This window comes from Poromitra crassiceps (genome assembly GCF_964638095.1).
Source record: "Poromitra crassiceps genome assembly, chromosome: 9".
NCBI lineage: Eukaryota > Metazoa > Chordata > Actinopteri > Beryciformes > Melamphaidae > Poromitra > Poromitra crassiceps.
Genome location: NC_139630.1, coordinates 18747754 through 18769004, shown reverse-complemented (window position 1 = coordinate 18769004; position 21251 = coordinate 18747754). Strand labels below are relative to the sequence as shown.

General features: G+C 45.2%; 1 protein-coding gene across 1 annotated transcript in view; it reads left to right on the top strand.

Annotated features, from left to right (window-relative positions):
* Positions 1–21251, top strand: part of LOC310781920 (protein NLRC3-like) — a 201963-nt gene that overhangs the window by 136428 nt on the left and 44284 nt on the right. Inside the window, exon 10 of the mRNA XM_083642563.1 lies at positions 10722–10895. Coding sequence (XP_083498689.1) covers positions 10722–10895 — 174 coding nt within the window. The remainder of the gene's footprint in view (positions 1–10721; positions 10896–21251) is intronic.

Genomic DNA, 21251 nt, shown 5'->3' with positions numbered 1-21251 from the left:
CGGCATTGGACTCGGGGTGAAAAAGTAGCGGTACGAGGCCCGGAATCACCATCGCACCTTCCGTTTCCCATTTATTAGGGGTTCAAGCCCTGAAGGGGCTGAAACCCTATTGTTTTTCTAAATCCGAATATATTATTATTATTCCCGTTCTTGTTCATCTGCCCCAACGCAAATTCCCGTGAGTTGGTAAATGGTAGAGACCTGACATTTGGCCCAATGACAGATATTGTTGGCTGGTAGGTGCTCAAAAAAGATTTTTCGAATCGGCCTGAAGGTGGCGCTATAATCGACAGTTTTACGTTAAAGGCCATCACTTCCACGCCGTTGGTCCGATTTTCAAACTTTTTTTTTCCAGATGTTCAGGTGGACCTGCTCTACAAATTTGCCATAAGGACCCTCAATGTCCGCCTGGAAAGTTTTTGAGATATTTGGAAAAGTTTGGAAAACACCTTTTTGACATCTCCTCCTAGACCGTTGGACCGATTTGCACCACCATCACCAGGAAGCATCTATGGAGCAAGCTCTACAAACTGGCTTTTTGAAACCTTTGAAATCTCCTTTCGTTTCGGAGATATTGATCGTTAAAGTTGAGAGGGGCGTGGCCTCACAGCTAAATTGTCATTACTTCATGACCGATTAAGGAATCTTCACGAAACTTGCAGGAGGTCTTCGGAGACCATCCCAGACCATGCATGTCAAATTTGGTGCAATTCCACCAAAAGGGGGCGCTATAGCAGCATTCAGTACCTGTACCTTCTAAATTGTTTGATTTTGAAGGGCGGCAGGAAGTGCTGATTCATTGGAATTATGGCCAGCCTGACGTCTTGTATTGACACTTGACACTTGACGCACGCACGCTATTATATGGACTTCAGACATACCTACACCTGTATTACAAGTGGTATATCCCTCATGGTCTCACTTTCATTCGCATATTATGTTTTGAGCAGCTCCAGCTCTTCTTTGTTAAAAACCACATGCTAAAATTGTACTGGAAACAGGAATCCGGTGAGATTTGACCAGATAAATAGAGCTTAAGAGCAACTCTGAGCAGGAGTGTTGCATCCTGGGTAGAGAGAATGATGTTGAGAAAAATAACGCATTCAATTAGCTCTATCTCAGAAACCATACGAGGTACAGCTACAAAACTTGTTAGGGAGGTTCACAGCGGAGTCTTTTATTATCCACGAAAAAATTCCACCAATTGACAAGATGGTGGCGCTATAACAGCCCACTTTATGTTTTTGTTCATAACTTTTGAACCGTAGGGTCTATAATCAAACTTATTTTTTCCCTGGATTCCTTGGGATGTTCCGCATCTACTCACATAGGCCGACCCATAACTACTTAAAACTACATTCAGCTATGTTTTTGTGTTCAAATAAGTGTTAAATGGCTCTATATTCTGACAACAATGACTGAAATAGAGTGTTTGTTCAGTGACTTGAAACCCCCAACCCCCCACTGTCCTCTATCTCTCTCCTGTAGTCCTGCAGGCTGGGCGGACGTATCTCCGCAACCGTAACTCATAGAGACTTACGGATGGCGACATTGGATTCGGGGTGAAAAAATACATAGTCCTTTACAGGGATCGCCATTGGACCTTCCCTTTCTTAAAAAAAGTCAACTTTTCTCTGATTGGATAGTTTGAGGTCGGCGCCAATTTTGATCCAATCAGAGAAAAGTTGACATTTTCTAAGAAATGGAAATTAATGCCCATGTCCCCGCTATTTTTATCAGCCTGTCCTTGATGTATGACTTCGTGAAAATCACAAACAACATCATGGCCAATTTCCGAGAGAGATAGGGTGTGAGTTGTGTCGTTGTGTGTCGTTTAGATGCGGCTGCAGCTTAGTCTCTTAGAACAGACGAGTTAATTTCCACAATTTTCAAATGCTTCCGCCATACCGTCTGTAATTCGTGGGGGAGAAGCATGTGCCAACCGGAATGGGAAGCAGAAAGGCGGGTCTTCCACTCATTAGTCCAATCAGAATTTTCTTAAGGCGGGTCTTCCACTCATTAGTCCAATCAGAATTCTTTTTTCGTGGACACACGTGTCGTGATTGGTCAGATTCTGTCGAACTTCCTTCCAGTCTGAAGGTTTTTTTCCCAACTTCCTTGTGCATGTTCTGGGGGTGTAACGTACAGACTGTTTAGCTGCATTCGCCGGATGTAGGATGAGACAGTCTGTTTTAAGAGACTAGCTGCAGCTAAGTACCTTACATATTGCCTCCGAGGTGGTTTTGTGCTCTACAAATTTGCCTCAAGGACTATTAGGTATTCAATTTGCGCAAGGCTTGAACCCCGCCCATCGCCGCTTGCGGCTATATTATGGTTTATTTTTTCTTTTCCTCTCTGCCTCATTGCAAGTTCCCGTGAGTTGGTATACTGCAGAGACATGAGATTTGGCCCACTGACAGATATGGTTGGTTCCTAGATGCTCCAGAAATATTTTCTGAATCGGCCTGATGGGGGCGCTATAATTAGGGGTTCAAATTTCAAACTTTCAAAGGCCATAACTTCCACGCCGTTTGTCCGATTTTCAAAAAACTTTTTTCCACATGTTCAGGTGATCCTGCTCTTCAAAGTACCCCCCAGTTTCCTCAAGGTCCGCCTGGAAAGTTTTTGAGATATTTGGAAAAGTTTGGAAAACACATTTTTGACATCTCCTCCTAGACCGTTGGACCGATTTGCACCACCATCGCCAGGAAGCCTCTCTGGAGCAAGCTCTACAAACTGCCTTTTTGAAACCTTTGAAATCTCCTTTCGTTTCGGAGATATTAATCGTTAAAGTTGTGAGAGGGCGTGGCCTCACAGCTAAATTGTCATAACTTCATGAGCGATTAAGGAATCTTTACGAAACTTGCAGGAGGTCTTCGGAGACCATCCTAGACCATGTGTGTCAAATTTTGTGCAATTCGACCAAAAGGGGGCGCCATAAACGCCAGAAATGGGCGTGGCTTAACATAAAAAAGGCTGTAACTCCACACCTGTTTGTCCAATGATCGCGAAACTTGTCAGATATATCAAGGAGGATGTCCTAGTCAGAATCAGAAGCTTTGTCATCTGCGCAAGGCTTGAACCCCGCCCATCGCCGCTTGCGGCTATATTTATTATTAGGGGTTCAAGCCCTGAAGGGGCTGAAACCCTATTGTTTTTCACCCGGTTTATTATTATTATTATTATTATTATTATTCTTGTTGTTCATCTGCCCCAACGCAAATTCCCGTGAGTTGGTAAATGGCAGAGACCTGAACTTTGGCCCAATGACAGATATTGTTGGCAGGTAGGTGCTCAAAAAAGATTTTTCGAATCGGCCTGAAGGTGGCGCTATAATCGATGGTTTTACGTTAAAGGCCTTAACTTCCACGCCGTTGGTCCGATTTTCAAACTTTTTTTTTCCAGATGTTCAGGTGGACCTGCTCTACAAGTTTGCCATAAGGACCCTCAATGTCCGCCTGGAAAGTTTTTGAGATATTTGGAAAAGTTTGGAAAACACATTTTTTGCATCTCCTCCTAAACCGTTTGACCGATTTGCACTAGAATCTCCAGGAAGTATCTTTGGAGCAAGCTCTACAACCGTGCTTTTTGCATTTTTGAAAATCTACTTTAGTTTCGGAGATATTGATCGTTAAAGTTGAGAGAGGGCGTGGCCTCACAGCTAAATTGTCATAACTTCATGACCGATTAAGGAATCTTCACCAAACTTGCAGGAGGTCTTCGGAGACCATCCTAGACCATGTGTGTCAAATTTGGTGCAATTCCACCAAAAGGGGGCGCCATAAACGCCAGAAATGGGCGTGGCTTAACATAAAAAAGGCTGTAACTCCACACCTGTTTGTCCAATGATCGCGAAACTTGTCAGATATATCAAGGAGGATGTCCTAGTCAGAATCAGAAGCTTTGTCATCTGCGCAAGGCTTGAACCCCGCCCATCGCCGCTTGCGGCTATATTTATTATTATCGTTGTCGTTTTCCATCTGCCCCGACGCAAATTCCCGTGAGTTGGTAAATGGTAGAGACCTGACATTTGGCCCAATGACAGATATTGTTGGCTGGTAGGTGCTCAAAAAAGATTTTTCGAATCGGCCTGAAGGTGGCGCTATAATCGACGGTTTTACGTTAAAGGCCATCACTTCCACGCCGTTGGTCCGATTTTCAAACTTTTTTTCCCCAGATGTTCAGGTGGACCTGCTCTACAAGTTTGCCATAAGGACCCTCAATGTCCGTCTGGAAAAATTTTGAGATATTTGGAAAAGTTTGGAAAACACATTTTTTGCATCTCCTCCTAGACCGTTGGACCGATTTGCACTAGAATCGCCAGGAAGCATCTTTGTAGCAAGCTCTACAACCGTGCTTTTTGCATTTTTGAAAATCTACTTTAGTTTCGGAGATATTGATCATTAAAGTTGAGAGGGGCGTGGCCTCACAGTTAAATTGTCATAACTTCATGACCGATTAAGGAATCTTCACGAAACTTGCAGGAGGTCTTCGGAGACCATCCTAGACCATGTGTGTCAAATTTTGTGCAATTCGACCAAAAGGGGGCACCATAAATGCCAGAAATGGGCGTGGCTTAACATAAAAAAGGCTGTAACTCCACACCTGTTTGTCCAATGATCGCGAAACTTGTTAGATATATCAAGGACGATGTCCTAGTCAGAATCAGAAGCTTTGTCATCTGCGCAAGGCTTGAACCCCGCCCATCGCCGCTTGCGGCTATATTTGTTGTTGTTTTTCATCTGCCCCGACGCAAATTCCCGTGAGTTGGTAAATGGTAGAGACCTCACATTTGGCCCAATGACAGATATTGTTGGCTGGTAGATGCTCAAAAAAGATTTTTCGAATCGGCCTGAAGGTGGCGCTATAATCGAAGGTTTTACGTTAAAGGCCATAACTTCCACGCCGTTGGTCCGATTTTCAAACTTTTTTTTTCCAGATGTTCAGGTGGACCTGCTCTACAAATTTGCCATAAGGACCCTCAATGTCCGCCTGGAAAGTTTTTGAGATATTTGGAAAAGTTTGGAAAACACATTTTTTGCATCTCCTCCTAGACCGTTGGACCGATTTGCACCAGAATCTCCAGGAAGCATCTTTGGAGCAAGCTCTACAACCGTGTTTTTTGCATTTTTGAAAATCTACTTTAGTTTCAGAGATATTGATCGTTAAAGTTGAGAGAGGGCGTGGCCTCACAGTCAAATTGTCATAACTTCATGACCGATTAAGGAATCTTCACGAAACTTGCAGGAGGTCTTCGGAGACCATCCTAGACCATGTGTGTCAAATTTTGTGCAATTCGACCAAAAGGGGGCGCCATAAACGCCAGAAATGGGCGTGGCTTAACATAAAAAAGGCTGTAACTCCACACCTGTTTGTCCAATGATCGCGAAACTTGTCAGATATATCAAGGAGGATGTCCTAGTCAGAATCAGAAGCTTTGTCATCTGCGCAAGGCTTGAACCCCGCCCATCGCCGCTTGCGGCTATATTTATTATTATTATTATACATACTTTGTCCAGATTGTCCACGGCCCCCTTCCTCTTGTTGTAATCGAGGATCATGTTGGGCTTTTGGTGGCTCGCCTGGCTCACCCCCGCCTCCCCGTGCACCGTGCTGAGCAGGGTGACATTCTTCCGTTTTTTCGGGACGTAGGAGACGGCGGTGTGTGACGCTGTAAATGCGAACAGGGAGCTCAGTGGAGGTCGCTCTCGCGCGGCAGCACGGAGGATGATGGGGGGGCAGCTCCGGCTTATTGTTTCGCACTGTGCCGAGGAGGCCAATCCTCCTCCGCTGCAGCAGCTTCCCCAGCTGGTAGGTGGTGAAGAAGTTGTCCACCGTCACGGTGCCCCCCTGTATCTCCGCCGTCAGGTCCAGGACCACACGCTGGCCCTGCTGCTTTTCAGGGGCAGCCCCAGCCGGCTTCCCAGTGTACAGCTGCATGCGCAGCGCGTAGCTGGTGGTGCAGTCACACATAGCCCAGAACTTTATTCCGTACCTGGCCGGCTTGGATGGCATATACTGGCGGAAGGGGCAGTGGCCTTTGAACACCAGGAGCTGCTCGTCAATACAGACTTGCGGGCCGGCGTTATACATCAAGGGGAGCCGCTCCACCCATTGCCCCCACAGAGGCTGAATGGCCGCGAGCTTCCCTGCCCGGCCAGCCATCCACGCATCCCGGACCCCTTTATCGTCGAATCTGAGAGCTCGGTTGATCTCTGAAAACCTCCGACGGGACATCGTGGCCCGGAACACTGGCCGACCGGTGAACTCGTCATAAAGATAGGGTTGCCTCATCTCTTGACCGGTATACACCGGCCAAGATCAGCAGCCCTACGTAGGCCATTAGTTCGATCCGGTCCAGCTCCTGCAACTGATGCTGGGGCCATCCCGATGATCTACAAGATACAATATAGGCTATATCATTCATTGTGTATAATGCTTTTATTCAGCATTCCTTATAATGCAACATAATAATAAGAATAACAGTACAATACATACAATAGCCTACTACAAATAGGCTACAATAGAAATAAAATTAGGTAGGCTAATTACCTGTGAACCCATCGGTTTGTCATGGTGACCATGTTGCCCAGCATCGGCTCCGTAATGTAGAGTCCAAAAGTGGACTCTATGGTGGTCATACGCGAGATTGCATAGGTTGTTGCCCCGGGGCGCGGTACTCCCGCTGGAGCTGGTCGAGGCATCGGGTGGGGCTGGGGAAACCAGGGTGTCCCGTCTTTAGCCATCCACTCTGGGCCAGGGAGTGGGACCCACACTCCCGCACGGGGTGCAGCTGCAGCGGGAGCCGCTTCGCCCTCTCCCTCATCCGATGACGAGGTATCGGACAGAGACCCAGGATTATAAGAGGGGTCCTCTGCCTCTCCCTCTGTTCCTGAACCAGAGTCTTCCCAGTCGCTGTCCTCCTCCTCCTCGGGGGAGGCTGCAGGTCCAGGAGCAGCAGGCTCAGGGCTGCTCTCCATCGAGCTTGGAGCGGAGGGTCCAGGGTTCGACACCTCCATTCCCTCCTCCCAATCGGGGTCAGAGGTATCGGAGTCATTGGCTCATGTTGGCAGGATGTTGGCAGGATGAGAAATGACCACCCGCCACACCGACACATATTTATGGATTCGGCCAAGGGTGCACCTGTCTAAACAAAATGCCAGGTTCCCAGGGCTTGCAGACTGTGTTTTGTTTTTCGCACATGAGCGGCTCTTTGCAGGCCGGCGATCACCCCGCAATGTTTTTATTCCGTGAACGAGCTCATGTAGGTGTGTATGGTCCTCTGCGCTGTATGTGCTTTGAACTTGACTATATCAAAGTCAGCTCAAGTTTTCTGACATCAACATTTTGTAGGGACGTGTGTGTGTGTGTGTGTGTGTGTGTGTGTGTGTGTGTGTGAGAGAGAGAGAGCGTTCAGAGGCAGGATGGGCAGGGCTCCATGCTGCTTGCAGGTGGGCTTCCCACATCTCTGGCAGGTGGTGGTGACCCTGGATTTTGCATCAGTGCAAAAGTGGCAGGTTCGCCTGCCACTCACAGGCGCGTCGGGGGGGCGGAGGGGGCGGGGTGGGCGGTCGAGGGGTGGGCCCTGCAGCTGTGTGTGTGTGTGTGTGTGTGTGTGTATGAAGAGAGTGAGGTGAGAATGACCAGTTTTATCTCTGTACCTGCAGTTTTATTTTTTTTATTTTTTTAGCTATAGCAAAATTGCCTGCAAAACATGAGAAAATGTTGCAAGCTGCTGAAAAATACTAAAAACTAAAATGTTGAAGCCTTAAGTCCAAAAAGTCTGGAGGAAGGCGTTAAAAAAATCATTTTTGTAAAAAGTGTCTCGGGGACCAAAAATAGCACTTTTTTGCAGTTTATAATGGTTCTTAATGGGAAAATGACTTAGCCATTTTTGGACACTAACGCGATAATGGTGCAATTTGTATTTTCCCGGGGCCAGAAATGCCTGTAGGTACTCAAGTGTTCAGATCCTTGATATAAGCACCAACCCCACCCGCCCCAGCCAAGTTTCATAGGATTTATGGCATTTTAAAGCACATTTATAACAATGCGACCAAACCTACCTAGCCAAAAAAAGCGTAACGCATCATGAGGGTATCGTCTGGCTCAGTCTCAGGGAGACTGAGCGTCTCCGAGGTGCTCTTTTAAGAGAGGCATTAAATAGACCAATGGCCACAGGCAGGAATGATTTCCTGTGCCTCTCCGTATTGCATCTAGGTGGAATCAGTCTCTCACTGAACGTACTCCTGTGTTTGACTAACACGCTGTGGAGTGGGTGCGAGTCATTGTTCATGATGGAGCGTAGCCTGGACAACGTTCTCTGCTCTGACAACGCAGTCAGAGAGCCCAGATCCAGCCCCACAATGTCCCTGGCCTTACGGATCAGTTTGTTGAGTCTGTTGGCATCCGCTGCCTTCAGCCTGCTGCCCCAGCACACAATAGCATACAGGAAGGCACTAGCCACCACCGACTCATAGAACATCCTCAGCATGGTCCGGCAGACATTGAAGGACCTCAGCCGTCTCAGAAAGTAGAGACGGCTTTGGCCCTTCTTGTAGAGTGATTCAGAGTTTTTAGCCCAGTCTAGTTTATTGTCAATGTACACTCCAAGCTACTTGTAATCCTCCACTATGTCAACACTGACCCCGTGGATTGAAACAGGGGTCACCGGAGCCTTGACCCTCCTCAGGTCCACCACCAGCTCCTTTGTCTTTGACACGTTGAGCTGCAGGTGGTTCTGCTCACACCATGTGACAAAGTTGGCCACCACATCCCGATACTCATCGTCGTCGCCATCTTTGATACATCCCACTATCGCAGAGTCGTCAGAGAACCTCTGAAGGTGGCAAGACTCTGTCTGGTAGGTGAAGTCCGTGGTGTAGATGGTGAAGAAGAAGGGAGAGAAGACCGTCTTATGACTTATGGCTCATTATGTTCCATTTTTATCCTGTCATAAAAATGAATCAACTGCTTTGTTCCTCTCTCTGGTCCAGGCTCTGACCAAAACAGATGCTGAATTTGAAGAGAGGGTTTTTTCTCTGCGATGAAGTTAGTTTTAGGTTGGATATTGAAGAGAAATTCACTGTGAATATATCCAAACTAAATGTGGTTGACCACAGTGGTCACCTGCTTTTGAGATCTGCTCTTAGTTTGCTTCTCTCTCTCTCTCCCTCTCTCTTCATACGTCCCTGTCCAAGTGACTCCAGAAACTAAACTGAACTATACTCGCCTGTGGTGTCCATCCATGTGCGCGTCCTCTCGGGACTGATACTGTCCGTGTTCTCGTCCACTGACAGCTGCAGACTTGTAGTTACCAGTCTCGTAGTCTCTCCCCAAACTCCAATATTACGTTGAATCGCTGCGCTCCGCATACTACATAGTGAGTCTGTGCCACTTCACAGCCACTGCTGGGAGAGAGCAGTTCGAAAAATGGGCTGCGCCTCCCATGCCGTCACTGATCGCAAAGTCGTTACTGATTGGTGAAGACTGAATCCACCACTGGCTAATCACCGGCCAAGTGAAGGGTTCACATCTGAACCCAGCGGGCTGAGGGGAAGCGTCCCAGAGAGAGATCTGCAGCATGCAGTAATGTAGTGTATTCATTCTCTCTCTACCACAGACCACAGGTTCCAACGCCATTAAGGCACACATACCATGAAGCAGCTTAATATTAAAAATAACAATCTTTATTATTCAAGAAAAATGCATAGCTTAATGTTTTGATTAAGCTTTCAGCATAACTCTCGCCAAAAGAAAACCAGAGAGACCAGAAACCAGAAAGAAAATATATTTAAACCCACCAGCTACACAGCCAATCCCCTGCTCGGGTTCCCCCCACTATTCCTGTATGCTGTACCTGCTCAAAGAGCCCTATAATATAAAGCACACATAGACATCCATTAACCAACATACCAGATATTTGCACAGCAAACCAGCCTCCCCCCAAAATACCAACAACACATTGATGCACCTTATACAGGTGGTCCACCGGCACACACCAAAAAGGAAGGCCAGACGCCTCTCTGACACTGGGCCTGCTCTCCTATGAAGAGATTAATTCATTAATTTATCAGTCTGCAATGCCGGACAATGACACCTCAACGTAACACACAGCAGGGACTTACCCCAAATACAGCACACGCTGTCACCGTCAGCCTGCTACTGCTAAACACATGCAGCTGGAGTAAATCAGGGCAGCGTGTCTTACCCACGCTGCATGTGGGGTCCCCAGCCCTTCGTGGAGGCGACCAAGCCCAGTTTCACAGCTGCAGACCACCAACAGGTGCCTCTGGCCAGAGCAGCCGCTCCGCTATGGCAAGCCCCCGTAGCTACATTAGGGTTAAGTTTCCTATAAACTCAAAGTCTGCTTTTTAGCACAATTATCTCCAGAGAAACTGCCATCTGAAAATATTGTCCCAATAAAAAGTGTATCCTGGATCTTAACTAAACCCTTTACTTATTTTAAACTATTTTGCATCCAGGGCCCAAACTGCAGATTTACTCATCTGGTTGGTTACAGAATGTGTCCAAGGAAAATGGACCAATCCTGAGACAGAGGTGTGACAGCCTCTCTGTTTTCAGATGGAAAGACTATAAGGCCGACATGATACTGATCCACACTGACAACATGCTAAAGTCCATTGGTTTATGAAACACTGGATTGTTGAAAGCTTTCAGGAATATATTTATTTTATAGCTTTGCTTTATTCTTTATTCAGATTGAGTCACTGCAGTTTGTCAGTGACTCACTGTGAAGTCCTGGTCTCAGCTCTGAAGTCCAACCCCACCTATCTGAGAGAACTGGACCTGACTAACAACAACTTGCAGGATGCAGGACTAAAGCTGCTCGCTGGTTTACTGAAGAGTCCACACTGCAGACTGGAGGCTCTCAGGTAAGATCACTTTAAAGTGTTTCTCACATGATTTGACACATTTCCACAAACTAAGGTCCATTCTCTCAAAACAAGATTCTTGGATCTGCAAAGGTCAACCTGCAGGTTTTACATGAGTGTTGGGGTGCACACATTAGGGACTGGACGATGAGAAATATGAATGAACATAGCATGAGTTAACATGCTCTCCTCCGGAGCCAACTTCTCTCTGGGAGACCTCGCCTAGGCTGAGAGAAACAAATGGTCATGTTATGGTTAACCCCCACAGAACAAAGGGGGCAGCTCACCCTAGACCCTCCACAAGTGGGTGACAAGCGGCAGCACAGCTGGACGCGGAGCCACATCTGATAAGTAACCATGGCAACCGAGCTTCCTCAAAGGCCAACTTCTCACTGCTGGAGAGGGAACAAATGGTTCTGTATGGTTGCCCCCCAGGATGTTCAAATGGCCCTGGGCTTCAAAGCATTGTTTATTCAAGCCAGTTGCTCCCCCCAGCCAAGGGGCAGATGGGGAAACTCGATAGTGGGTGGGCACCAGAGTTGGGGTCCGTTACTCAAAAAAGTAATATATTACACATTACACATTACTTTCAAAAAAAGTAATGCCTTACTTTACTTGATTACTCCCTGGAGAAAGTAATTTGTTACACTACTCGTTACATTACTTTTGCGTTACTCCGTAACATCGCCTGAGATGCATTGTCACGTAATTTGCCAGTTAACAATACAACATTAATCCTTACATACTGTATATATGCCCATATATTAGCACAATCTCTATTGTAATAAGGTAGGTTGCAAAACTTTTCCTGTCTGATGGTGGCTGTCCGTTCCCTGCCATCTGTATTTTGCTCAATATGTTTCTGAAAAATGGCGATTTCATTCTACTGTTGAAACTGGCAACATTTCCTCTACCATGTAGGAGGAGGCAACACGCCTGTCCATCTCTGATTTTGATGTTACCTGGTGAAAAGAAAGCTTTTGCTGCTTGCTTGGGGTCGAGGCAGGCGACTCAGCTTGGGTCTGCAACCAGCTCTGTGTTAGTATGTTTCCACTGCAGATGCTTTGAGAGGTTTATGTCGTAGGCTACGATAGCTAGCTGCTTCTGTCCAGGGCGTTTGCAGTTTCACATTCTTGTCCTTCCGCGCAACAAAAACTTGTTGTAGAAGACTGCGCTTTTTGGCAGATTGCTGGCAGACTATTATGGAACATACGCACTGCGCCCACTTCCCTAGAACACGTTGTATTTACACGGGGTATTTACAGACCCCATCGCTGTATGTGGGTTTCTCTTATGGTTTACGTTTACATTTAATTTAATTTAATTTTGTCCAATATTCAGATATTCCAGAATTGCATGTTGTGTTAAAATACATATTATTTATATCTAACACTCTTTAGCCTGATTTAATTGTAAAACAGAGTGTAAAAAGTTATGCAAAGCCTTCTGGGAAATGTAACCCGTGGAAGAGGAAAGTGGGCGGAGTTCCCAGCATGCCCTGGGGGTAGCTACTGTGTTTTTGTGTCAATTGTTTGTTTGTCAATGTGTTTTGGAGGTTAAAATGATTTATTGTTCTATATGCATGATAGTTATCTGATAAGTTATGTGTCGACTAATAGTGCTGTTCTGCATGCTAATACAAAGTTGAAATATTGGCACCATGATTGATTCTGCTGTGCAGTTAAATGACCCGTCTGATGGGACACAGGATCTGCTGTTAAAATGGAGATCTTTTCTCTCTATACTTATCTTGCTAGTACGCATGTAACGAGGTAAGCGTTGGATTAGTAACTGTAATGTGATTACTGCACTTAGGTACAGTAGTGCCTTACACTACTCGTTACCGACAAAAGTAATCTGATTACAGTAACGCGTTACTTTGTAACGCGTTACCCCCAACTCTGGTGGGCACATTCCAGCTCACAGAATGCTGTGATTGGCCCACCACGCCATGCTCATTTTAATATGTGATTTCCTTAAAACTGTTGAAAAACTAGTTTGCATTCAGTCTCAAGCTTTTGCATGCAGTCGAACCGAGCTGGCTGGAGGGGCCAGGAAGCAGCGCGTCCCCTATCCCGCTCTCTGCACCCTCTCTGAAACCAGGCCTGCAACAGATGAGGCCTCAGAAGGGACTCAGGCCCAACAACCAGCATCAGAGGCAGAGATAGACTATAGTGAGTAAATAGTAGGGGTGTCACGATATTTCGTTGCACGATATATCGCGATATCGAAACGTCACGATATGCGTATCCAGAAAAAATTTATATCGTAAAAAAATAAAAATAAAAATTGCTCCTGAATAATAATAGAACAAATTTAGCAGAATCAACACGCATGAGTGAGGGGGTAGACTACTACTGGCATGGCAAAACAGCTCAAGGGGTACATGAGATTACATAAGTTTAGGGACCATTGAGCATGAGTTATTTAAGAAATAGATTGTATCCTTTATTTTTCTTTCACCATGCAACAAACATTTAGTTTGTGACAGTGTGACACATTCTATTGCAAGAGAAGCATTATCTTCCATGTTGTTTTATAGTTATTATAATAACAATTTCCAAAAACAGCATTTGTTTTGTATTTTGTGTATTTCAAATGAAAGAGTATTTTTCCAGTATTTTCCCAGGGCTCCCTTGAAAAGAGGTTTCGATTTCAACGGGACTCACATGGTTAAATAAATGATGAATGATGAATAAATACATAAAAATTATTTACTTTTGTTAAAAAGAATATTGTTAGAATATCGTATCATATCGTTATCGTGAACCCAATATCGTGTATCGTATCGTATCGTGAAATTAGTGTATCGTGACACCCCTAGTAAATAGCATGCGTAAATGAGATAGCTCTACTTAATCTCAGTTTAGGTCAAGTTGGTTAGTTGTTATAAATCGCAAGGAAAAGCCCTTCCTGTGCTTTCAAACTCGTGCGTAGAGCAGCAGCTCTCCTTGCCCAGAGACGCCCAGCTGAACTGCAAACCCGACAACAAGAACGTACCGCGAGCAGACCGCTCAGCAGACTAGGAAGAGCCAGCAACACAGCCTTTCCTCTCGTAACGGGACAAGCCCGTCCCCCCCCCCCGTCTCTCGTAAAAAAACTAGGTAACCCTTTATTTTACAGGTACCCTAGTTACATATGAACTATTTGTAATTACACATGAACACCAAATGTAATTACACAGTAATTACCAATAGTTATAAATGAAGTTCATATGTAGTTACATTGTAACAGACCTGTAAAATGGAGTGAGTCTGTTCAACTGTAGTTCATATGTAGTTACATTGTAACAGACCTGTAAAGTGGAGTGAGTCTGTTCGACTGTAGGTCATATGTAGTTACATGGTACCGGACCGGACCTGTAAAGTGGAGTGAGTCTGTTCAACTGTAGGTCATATGTAGTTACATGGTACCAGACCTGGACCTGTAAATAAGCTCCCGGCTGGGACAGAGATTGCTAAAACCCAGTGGTGGATTCGAACCACTGAACTTCTGATTGCAAAGCAGGCGGCTTTAACCACTCAGCCACGAGGGCTTTCCAAATTTCATGGTGGAGTTTAAGAGGATAACTGTATGTCAGTCAGATGTAGTTGCTGTCACTTCATAGCTTTGTTATTATACACAGAGACTTGGGGGAAAATATTGATACTTTATTTAGTTGTAGGTATGATTTTGTCCAGAATTCCCATACAAAAATTCTAATAAAAGTATTGTAGATATAGAGGTAACAGTGAAACTATAATCAAAATAGCCATTCTTCTACATTCTAATTGTTAGCTTATTGTAAATGAGTCATTTCCCCATCAATTTCTCAATTTCTCAATTTGTTGGGGACCCAGTCGAAGCCCCTCAAAGACTCCTTTGGTCACCAGACCCCCGGATCATCTCTCCCCAAAGTCTATACCCAGCCCAGCCCCCCAACCCCCCCCCCCACCCCCCAAAGTCTATAAATCCCCTAATCCGCATAAGGGGGGAACTCCCCCCTATTTGCTAAATAAATTGTATGAACTGTGCTCTAGAAACATTTAGTTATATTTAAAGATTTTAAATAAAAAAAATAATTCTAATAATTTTCTGAATTGTGGTGTAAATAGCCCCACGAGCCATTTACAGCTCATGGGGGGGAGGGGGGGGGGCTGGCACAGTCACACTGCAGAAATGCATTCACATTAATCAATATTGCCTGTCTTTCAAGCTACAACTAACAAAGTATCAACATTTCCCCCCAAGTCTATGCTTATAATAAAGCTAGGAAGTGACAAACTACATGTGACTGACATACAGTTATCCTCCCAAACTCCACTAAGAAAGATGGAAAGCCCTCGTGGCTGAGTGGTTAAAGCCGCTTGCTTTGCAATCTGAAGTTTAGTGGTTCGAATCCACCACTGGGTTTTAGCAATCTCTGTCCCAGGCCAGAGCTTCTTTACAGGGTCCGGTACCATGTAACTACATATGACCTACAGTTAAATAGACTCACTCCACTTTACAGGTCCGGTACCATGTAACTACATATGAACTACAGTTGAATAGACTCACTCCACTTTACAGGTCTGTTACCATGTAACTACATATGAACTACAGTTGAACAGACTCACTCCATTTTACAGGTCCGTTACAATGTAACTACACATGAACTACAGTTGAACAGACTCACTCCATTTTACAGGTCTGTTACAATGTAACTACATATGAACTACAGTTGAACAGACTCACTCCATTTTACAGGTCTGTTACAATGTAACTACATATGAACTACAGTTGAACAGACTCACTCCATTTTACAGGTCTGTTACAATGTAACTACATATGAACATAATTTATAACTATTGGTAATTACTGTGTAATTACATTTGGTGTTCATGTGTAATTACAAATAGTTCATATGTAACTAGAGTACCTGTAAAATAAAGGGTTACCAAAAACTATCTCGTAATGGGACAAGCCCGTCTTTTATTGTCACACGAACACCACAACACATGCATGCGGCCACAATACACTCCTGCTGACGGTGGCCGGTGAAAAGTGTCCTCTGCATTTAACCTATCCAGGCATGTCCTTTCCTCCAGGGGGCAGGCCAGGAGCAGTGGTCGCTTTCTCGTACAGCGCCCGGGGACCAACTTTGGATGTTGTCGTCACTGGTCGGATGACGATGACGATCTGATCTTCTGCATGTTTTTAGTGGGGGGGTTATATACGGAGGAACCCCCTGGGGGAGCACCGGGAGAACATGCAAACTCCACACAGAGAGAAAGGCCCTTACGACGAGATACCCCACCTGGGCAGTAGGCACTGAGGATATGGGGGGGAACACAACCACAGCGCCCACAGTGTCCCAGGCGAGAATCGAACTCAGGACCTTCTGACTGTGAGGCGACAGCTCTACCACTGAGCCACCGTGCCTCCTCAACAACACTGCGTTTCCCCTCCAAGCGCATCACACGTAAGGGGGGAAAAACGCCAAAAGACAGACCGTGGCGATGCAACCGACAGAGAGCACTGCACGTCAGCCCCAACATCGACTCAGCCAACCTCAAACCTCCTCCTCATCGCGCCCAAACCCACAGCAGAGCAGCCTTCCCAACAAATGGAACGATTCACTTAACCGAGTGAATCCGTGTGAGAGTTCATGGTTATTGGTTCTGGGCAGAGTTAGGGGTTAAAATGCATTATCATGTATGTTGATTACAGTTTCATGTATGTTGACTGTTAGAGATCTGTGAGAAGTTGATGCCATCAGCGTGTTCTCTCTCTCCCTTGTCCTCTCCCTCTCGCTATCCTTCACCAAAATTGGCAAAACCGCCATTTTGAGAAGGAGGCAGTCTTCACATGACCAGACCGCCTCTCAACCAATCCCGTGATTACATCACAGAGACACCCTTCTCCACCTCTCCTCTTCTCTCCTCCCCTCCGCTCTCCCTGACACACACACACACACACACACACACACACACACACACACACACAAACGCTAATTAACACCCACATCAGTGGCGTGCCTGACCAAGTTGGTGCCCTAGGCAAGATTTTTGCTGGTGCCCCCCCCTCCCCCCTCCCCCAAAGAAAATATAATAAAAATTATATCGCAGCTAATCCAGCACTGCAGTGCAGGCTCAGAATCGCCCTTCCCCAGTGGCGCTGGAAGTACTTTTAGGTAGGGGGTGCTGTAAGGAAGGGTCTCTCGGTGCTGCCCGCGAGGGCAGCGCCGAAGAAAATTTTATGTTTTTTGGACTTTCATCCATATTTAGAAGAATATTTAATTTTAAATTAACATTAGGATTATACTGTTGTGATGTCATTATTCAGTATCTTCTCCTTTTCTCACTCACTTTCATGTAAGCACCTGCTCTCCCTTTAGTCGTTTTACACTACAACAGACAGAAACACAGGCATAAACACTGAACTTATTATTATTATTATTATTATGTGTTGGGCCAGACATTTTGATGAACACTGACAGTGAATGAAAGACATGTTGAATGAACACTGACATTGAATGAAAGACATTTGAGTGAAAACTAACTGTTTGTGGAGGCACAGTGAGAGACACAAACCCCCACATTCCAAGCACCCGGCCATTTGAGTTCATACACCCATGCTAAAACGGCAGGGAAGCGGGCCATTCCTTTGTTATCGAAGATTGACAAAAGGACAGCCAACTCTCCTGTCTGTAAGTGAGATAAGGTGAGCCAATCAGAGTGTCTCAAATACAACAAAGACACACCCTGCACCTCACATTATATACAGGCTTGAAGCCCCAAAATCTTCAGTTCCTACGCAGCTCCAGCTGCAGACAGGTCCTCCTGAAGTTCTAAGTGGCCTCTCGCTACAACAGGACGTGCGGTTCAACTCGAGAGGAACCGCCCTTCCCCCCTCCTCGCAGCTGAGCAGCCAGACCACCACCAGGCCTGACGAGACTACATCAGAGCTAAGCTAGCTTTGATACCCTGAACCCGACCCGCATCGCCTCGACCAGGCGAGTGCCTTCAACCCGGAGAAGCAAGCTGTGAGATCCCCCTTTCCTCCACTGAGACGACAGCAGATCCAAAAACCCAGTGTGGCCAGCTGAGTTCGACTGCCTGCTCTCAACCCTCCTCTCCTTCCTTCCCGGGACAGCGGACGCCCGCTACACGAGCATCCCCCCTCCACGCCGGAGGAACCTTGCGAGACCGACCATAACAAACCACTGCACCCGCGTGTGCAGAACTGAGCGCGCAAGCCAAGTAAGACTGAATTGATCAGTCAAGTCCGGGCTTAGAATTGTTTAGAGTTAGATGATATATATCCATAGATATACATGATTGACTGATATGATACTGTAAATGAATCTGTGACTGTTGGGTCTGATTGTAATTGTGCTCATACATGCATTACTGAATCCGAGTGTTTACACGCTAGCTATTTAACTATTCACCGAGCCGCTGAAGCGGGTCTAAGATAGTCTATGAGCCGAGGGGAACTCATTTCACCAGTTAAACGTCGGTTAAACCCTAGCCGTGGTGAAGCGAGTACCTCGCGGCCCTTTTCCATCTAGACAGCATTAGTTCTTCCCCACGGGCACGTGCGGAAGCGCGTGCACGAACCCTTTCCCTATAAAAACACACACATAGGCTGCCCTCCATCTTGTGTCGAACACACACCCCTTTGTCATCCATCTTGTGTCGGCCTACCACTCCAGGTCGGCCATTTTAGGTCGAGATCGGTATAGTTTCCCAACCACTCACCCACGCACACACACACACACACACACACACTCTGCCTCCCTCTAGTGTCCATCCGGTGCCTTACACTTTTCATGCAGAGAAATATAATCACCTCACGCTTCCCTCCAATTGCAGTGAAGTGTTTTAGAATGTAACTTTGTTATAACTGAAATTCATTGACTGTATTGCCAATACCTCTTCTTTATTTTATATATAATAAATAGTGTCAACTTTTTTTAGAATTCAACTGTTTCAGAGTGATTTTGTGATAATTGTGGTGAACTTTTGCCTAAGGATTAAGAACTCCCCCACTTCAGATAAGACTAAAGGTGATTCAGATTAGGTCCTGCAACTGCAGGTGGTGCCCCTAGGTTAATCCTTATCCAGGATTACATATTTTAATATTTTAATAATTTTATGAAATATTAATAATTTTCGGATTATTAATATTTTATTTTACCTAACTAAATTCACCCAAATAACGAGCACAACATATGGAAAACCAGATTATGATGAAAATCAAACACTTTTGAAGAGAGAGTGTATGAAATAAGATTAGAGCTGGGAAGCACAAACTGTTTTTTAATGCATCTTGTTGGTGGTATAAACACAAGACAGCCAAATCCAACAATTTCGAAAATCCATTTCTTGCCACCAGGGGGTACTGCAGTACCCTCAACACCCACCTTCCAGCTCCCTTCCCCCACTCTGGGAAAAAGCTCCGAGCAGGTAGAAGGGGGCGCGGCCGCGCAGTGGGTGGGGTGGTATGGATTAGGGACCATGGTGAAAGTGCTGCAGCCCGGGCAGCCAGAAAGCCAGAATTAGAAAAATGATTTCACTATTATTTAAAGACTTAAGACGTTGTTCTTCTTATTTTTGTCTACTATTGTAAAAAAATAGTAGGCCTATTATCATGAAAAAGTATTTGTAAAAAAAAAAAAAAATTTTACCCTCTCTGGCGCCCCTAACGCCTCAAGCGCCCCTAGCATTTGCCTAGTTCGCCTAATGGACGGCACGCCACTGACCCACATACTCACACACCCACACACACATTCAAGCCTGCTTCCGCCAGACCTGCAGACTTAAATCACTGCACACACACACACACACACACACACAATTGATATGATTATTCATATTAGTTATTAGCTATAGACGTGGTAGAATATTAGTTGTAGAATAGATGTGATGAACTGATATTTTAATCATTGTGTTAACTCATTCACCGCCAAAGACGTCTTTGACGTGTTATCAGAAATAGCCATCCACGCCAAAGACGTGTTTGACGTGTTTTTGTTTTTATTAGTGCAGCGCGTAGTTCAAACACTTTCCCAGCCTGTGACATGGTATCAGGTCCCTGACATCTAAGACAAGCCGACAACACGTGAACAAACACATACCGCAGCTGTTGTTTTGAAATTGAGCAGGAGGAAAAACAGAAAACGGATAAACGCTTCCTTGTGCAGACAGGAGAAACGCCATTGAAACGCCCCTCGGCGCGCTGCACGAGCTGGTCGCCTTCCTGTGTGCCAGCCGGGAGAAAACGGGAGAAAGTAATCCAGAGATGTGTTTGATCATCGGAGGAATGAGGAAATGATCGATCAGTTTGACGGGTAATCCAGAGGGCGGTGAGGACGTGTTGAATAGCCGAGGGGAAAACGGGAACGATCAAATAGCAGGGAGGATAGGACAGGGAGACATGGACGAGGACGGGTGGACCAGAACAAAACAAAATAAACACACGAACAGCTAACAAGGCAGAAGCGGCAGTCACAGCAGCAGACGCCAGCACAGTACTCAGACCCGGAAACAACGTAACGAAGATAAAAGGGGGATCGTGTGTGTGTGTGTGTGTGTCTGTCTGTCTGTCTGTCTGTCTGTCTGTCTGTCGGTGTGTCTGTCTGTCTGTCTGTCTGTGTGTCTGTCTGCACACTCACTCACACTGAGTAAACTGTTTTGTTGAATGTAAAAAAAAAAGCACTTCATGTGTATATATATATATATATATATATATTTTTTTTTTTTGTCATTTGTGTCATAATGAATAATATTTACATGTCTGATGTCAATACAGTTCAAAATAAAAGAATTGAGAGCGAGTTCTGCCTGAGATTGTGCCCTTTACAAAAATTGCCTTTTCTCCTGTTTATCTTCTCAGGGAGACCTTTTTGGTGAAAACAGGGTGTATATAAATGGCTATAAGTAGAGTACAGAACATGCTAAAAGCTCACTTTTTTTTCCCTGGTGAACCCAGAGACGTACATCTTCATTTTGAGGTATTGCAAATCACTTTGGTGCTAATAGATAATTTACTGTGGGTCTTGAAAGATGACCAACAATTATGAAAATCTTTGGCCTGTGCTAAATATTGGCAGTCCTAAACTGGCCATGAATGAGTCAATGTCCATTGATATTGTGATTGATTAAATATTTTTATTACATAATTCTATGAATCTTGGTTATTATTCATGAGGTATTTTATCTGTGGAAATCTGTGACAGAAGCTTACGGACTTTGACCCTTCAATTAACTGTACAATGTACATTATATCATTATGAGACTGATATGACAATTTGGTTTGGTGTCTAAAATAGTCATTTGACTTCACTTGACTTTTAAACAGGTGTGTGGCCTTATCCATGCTGGTGCCCCGAAT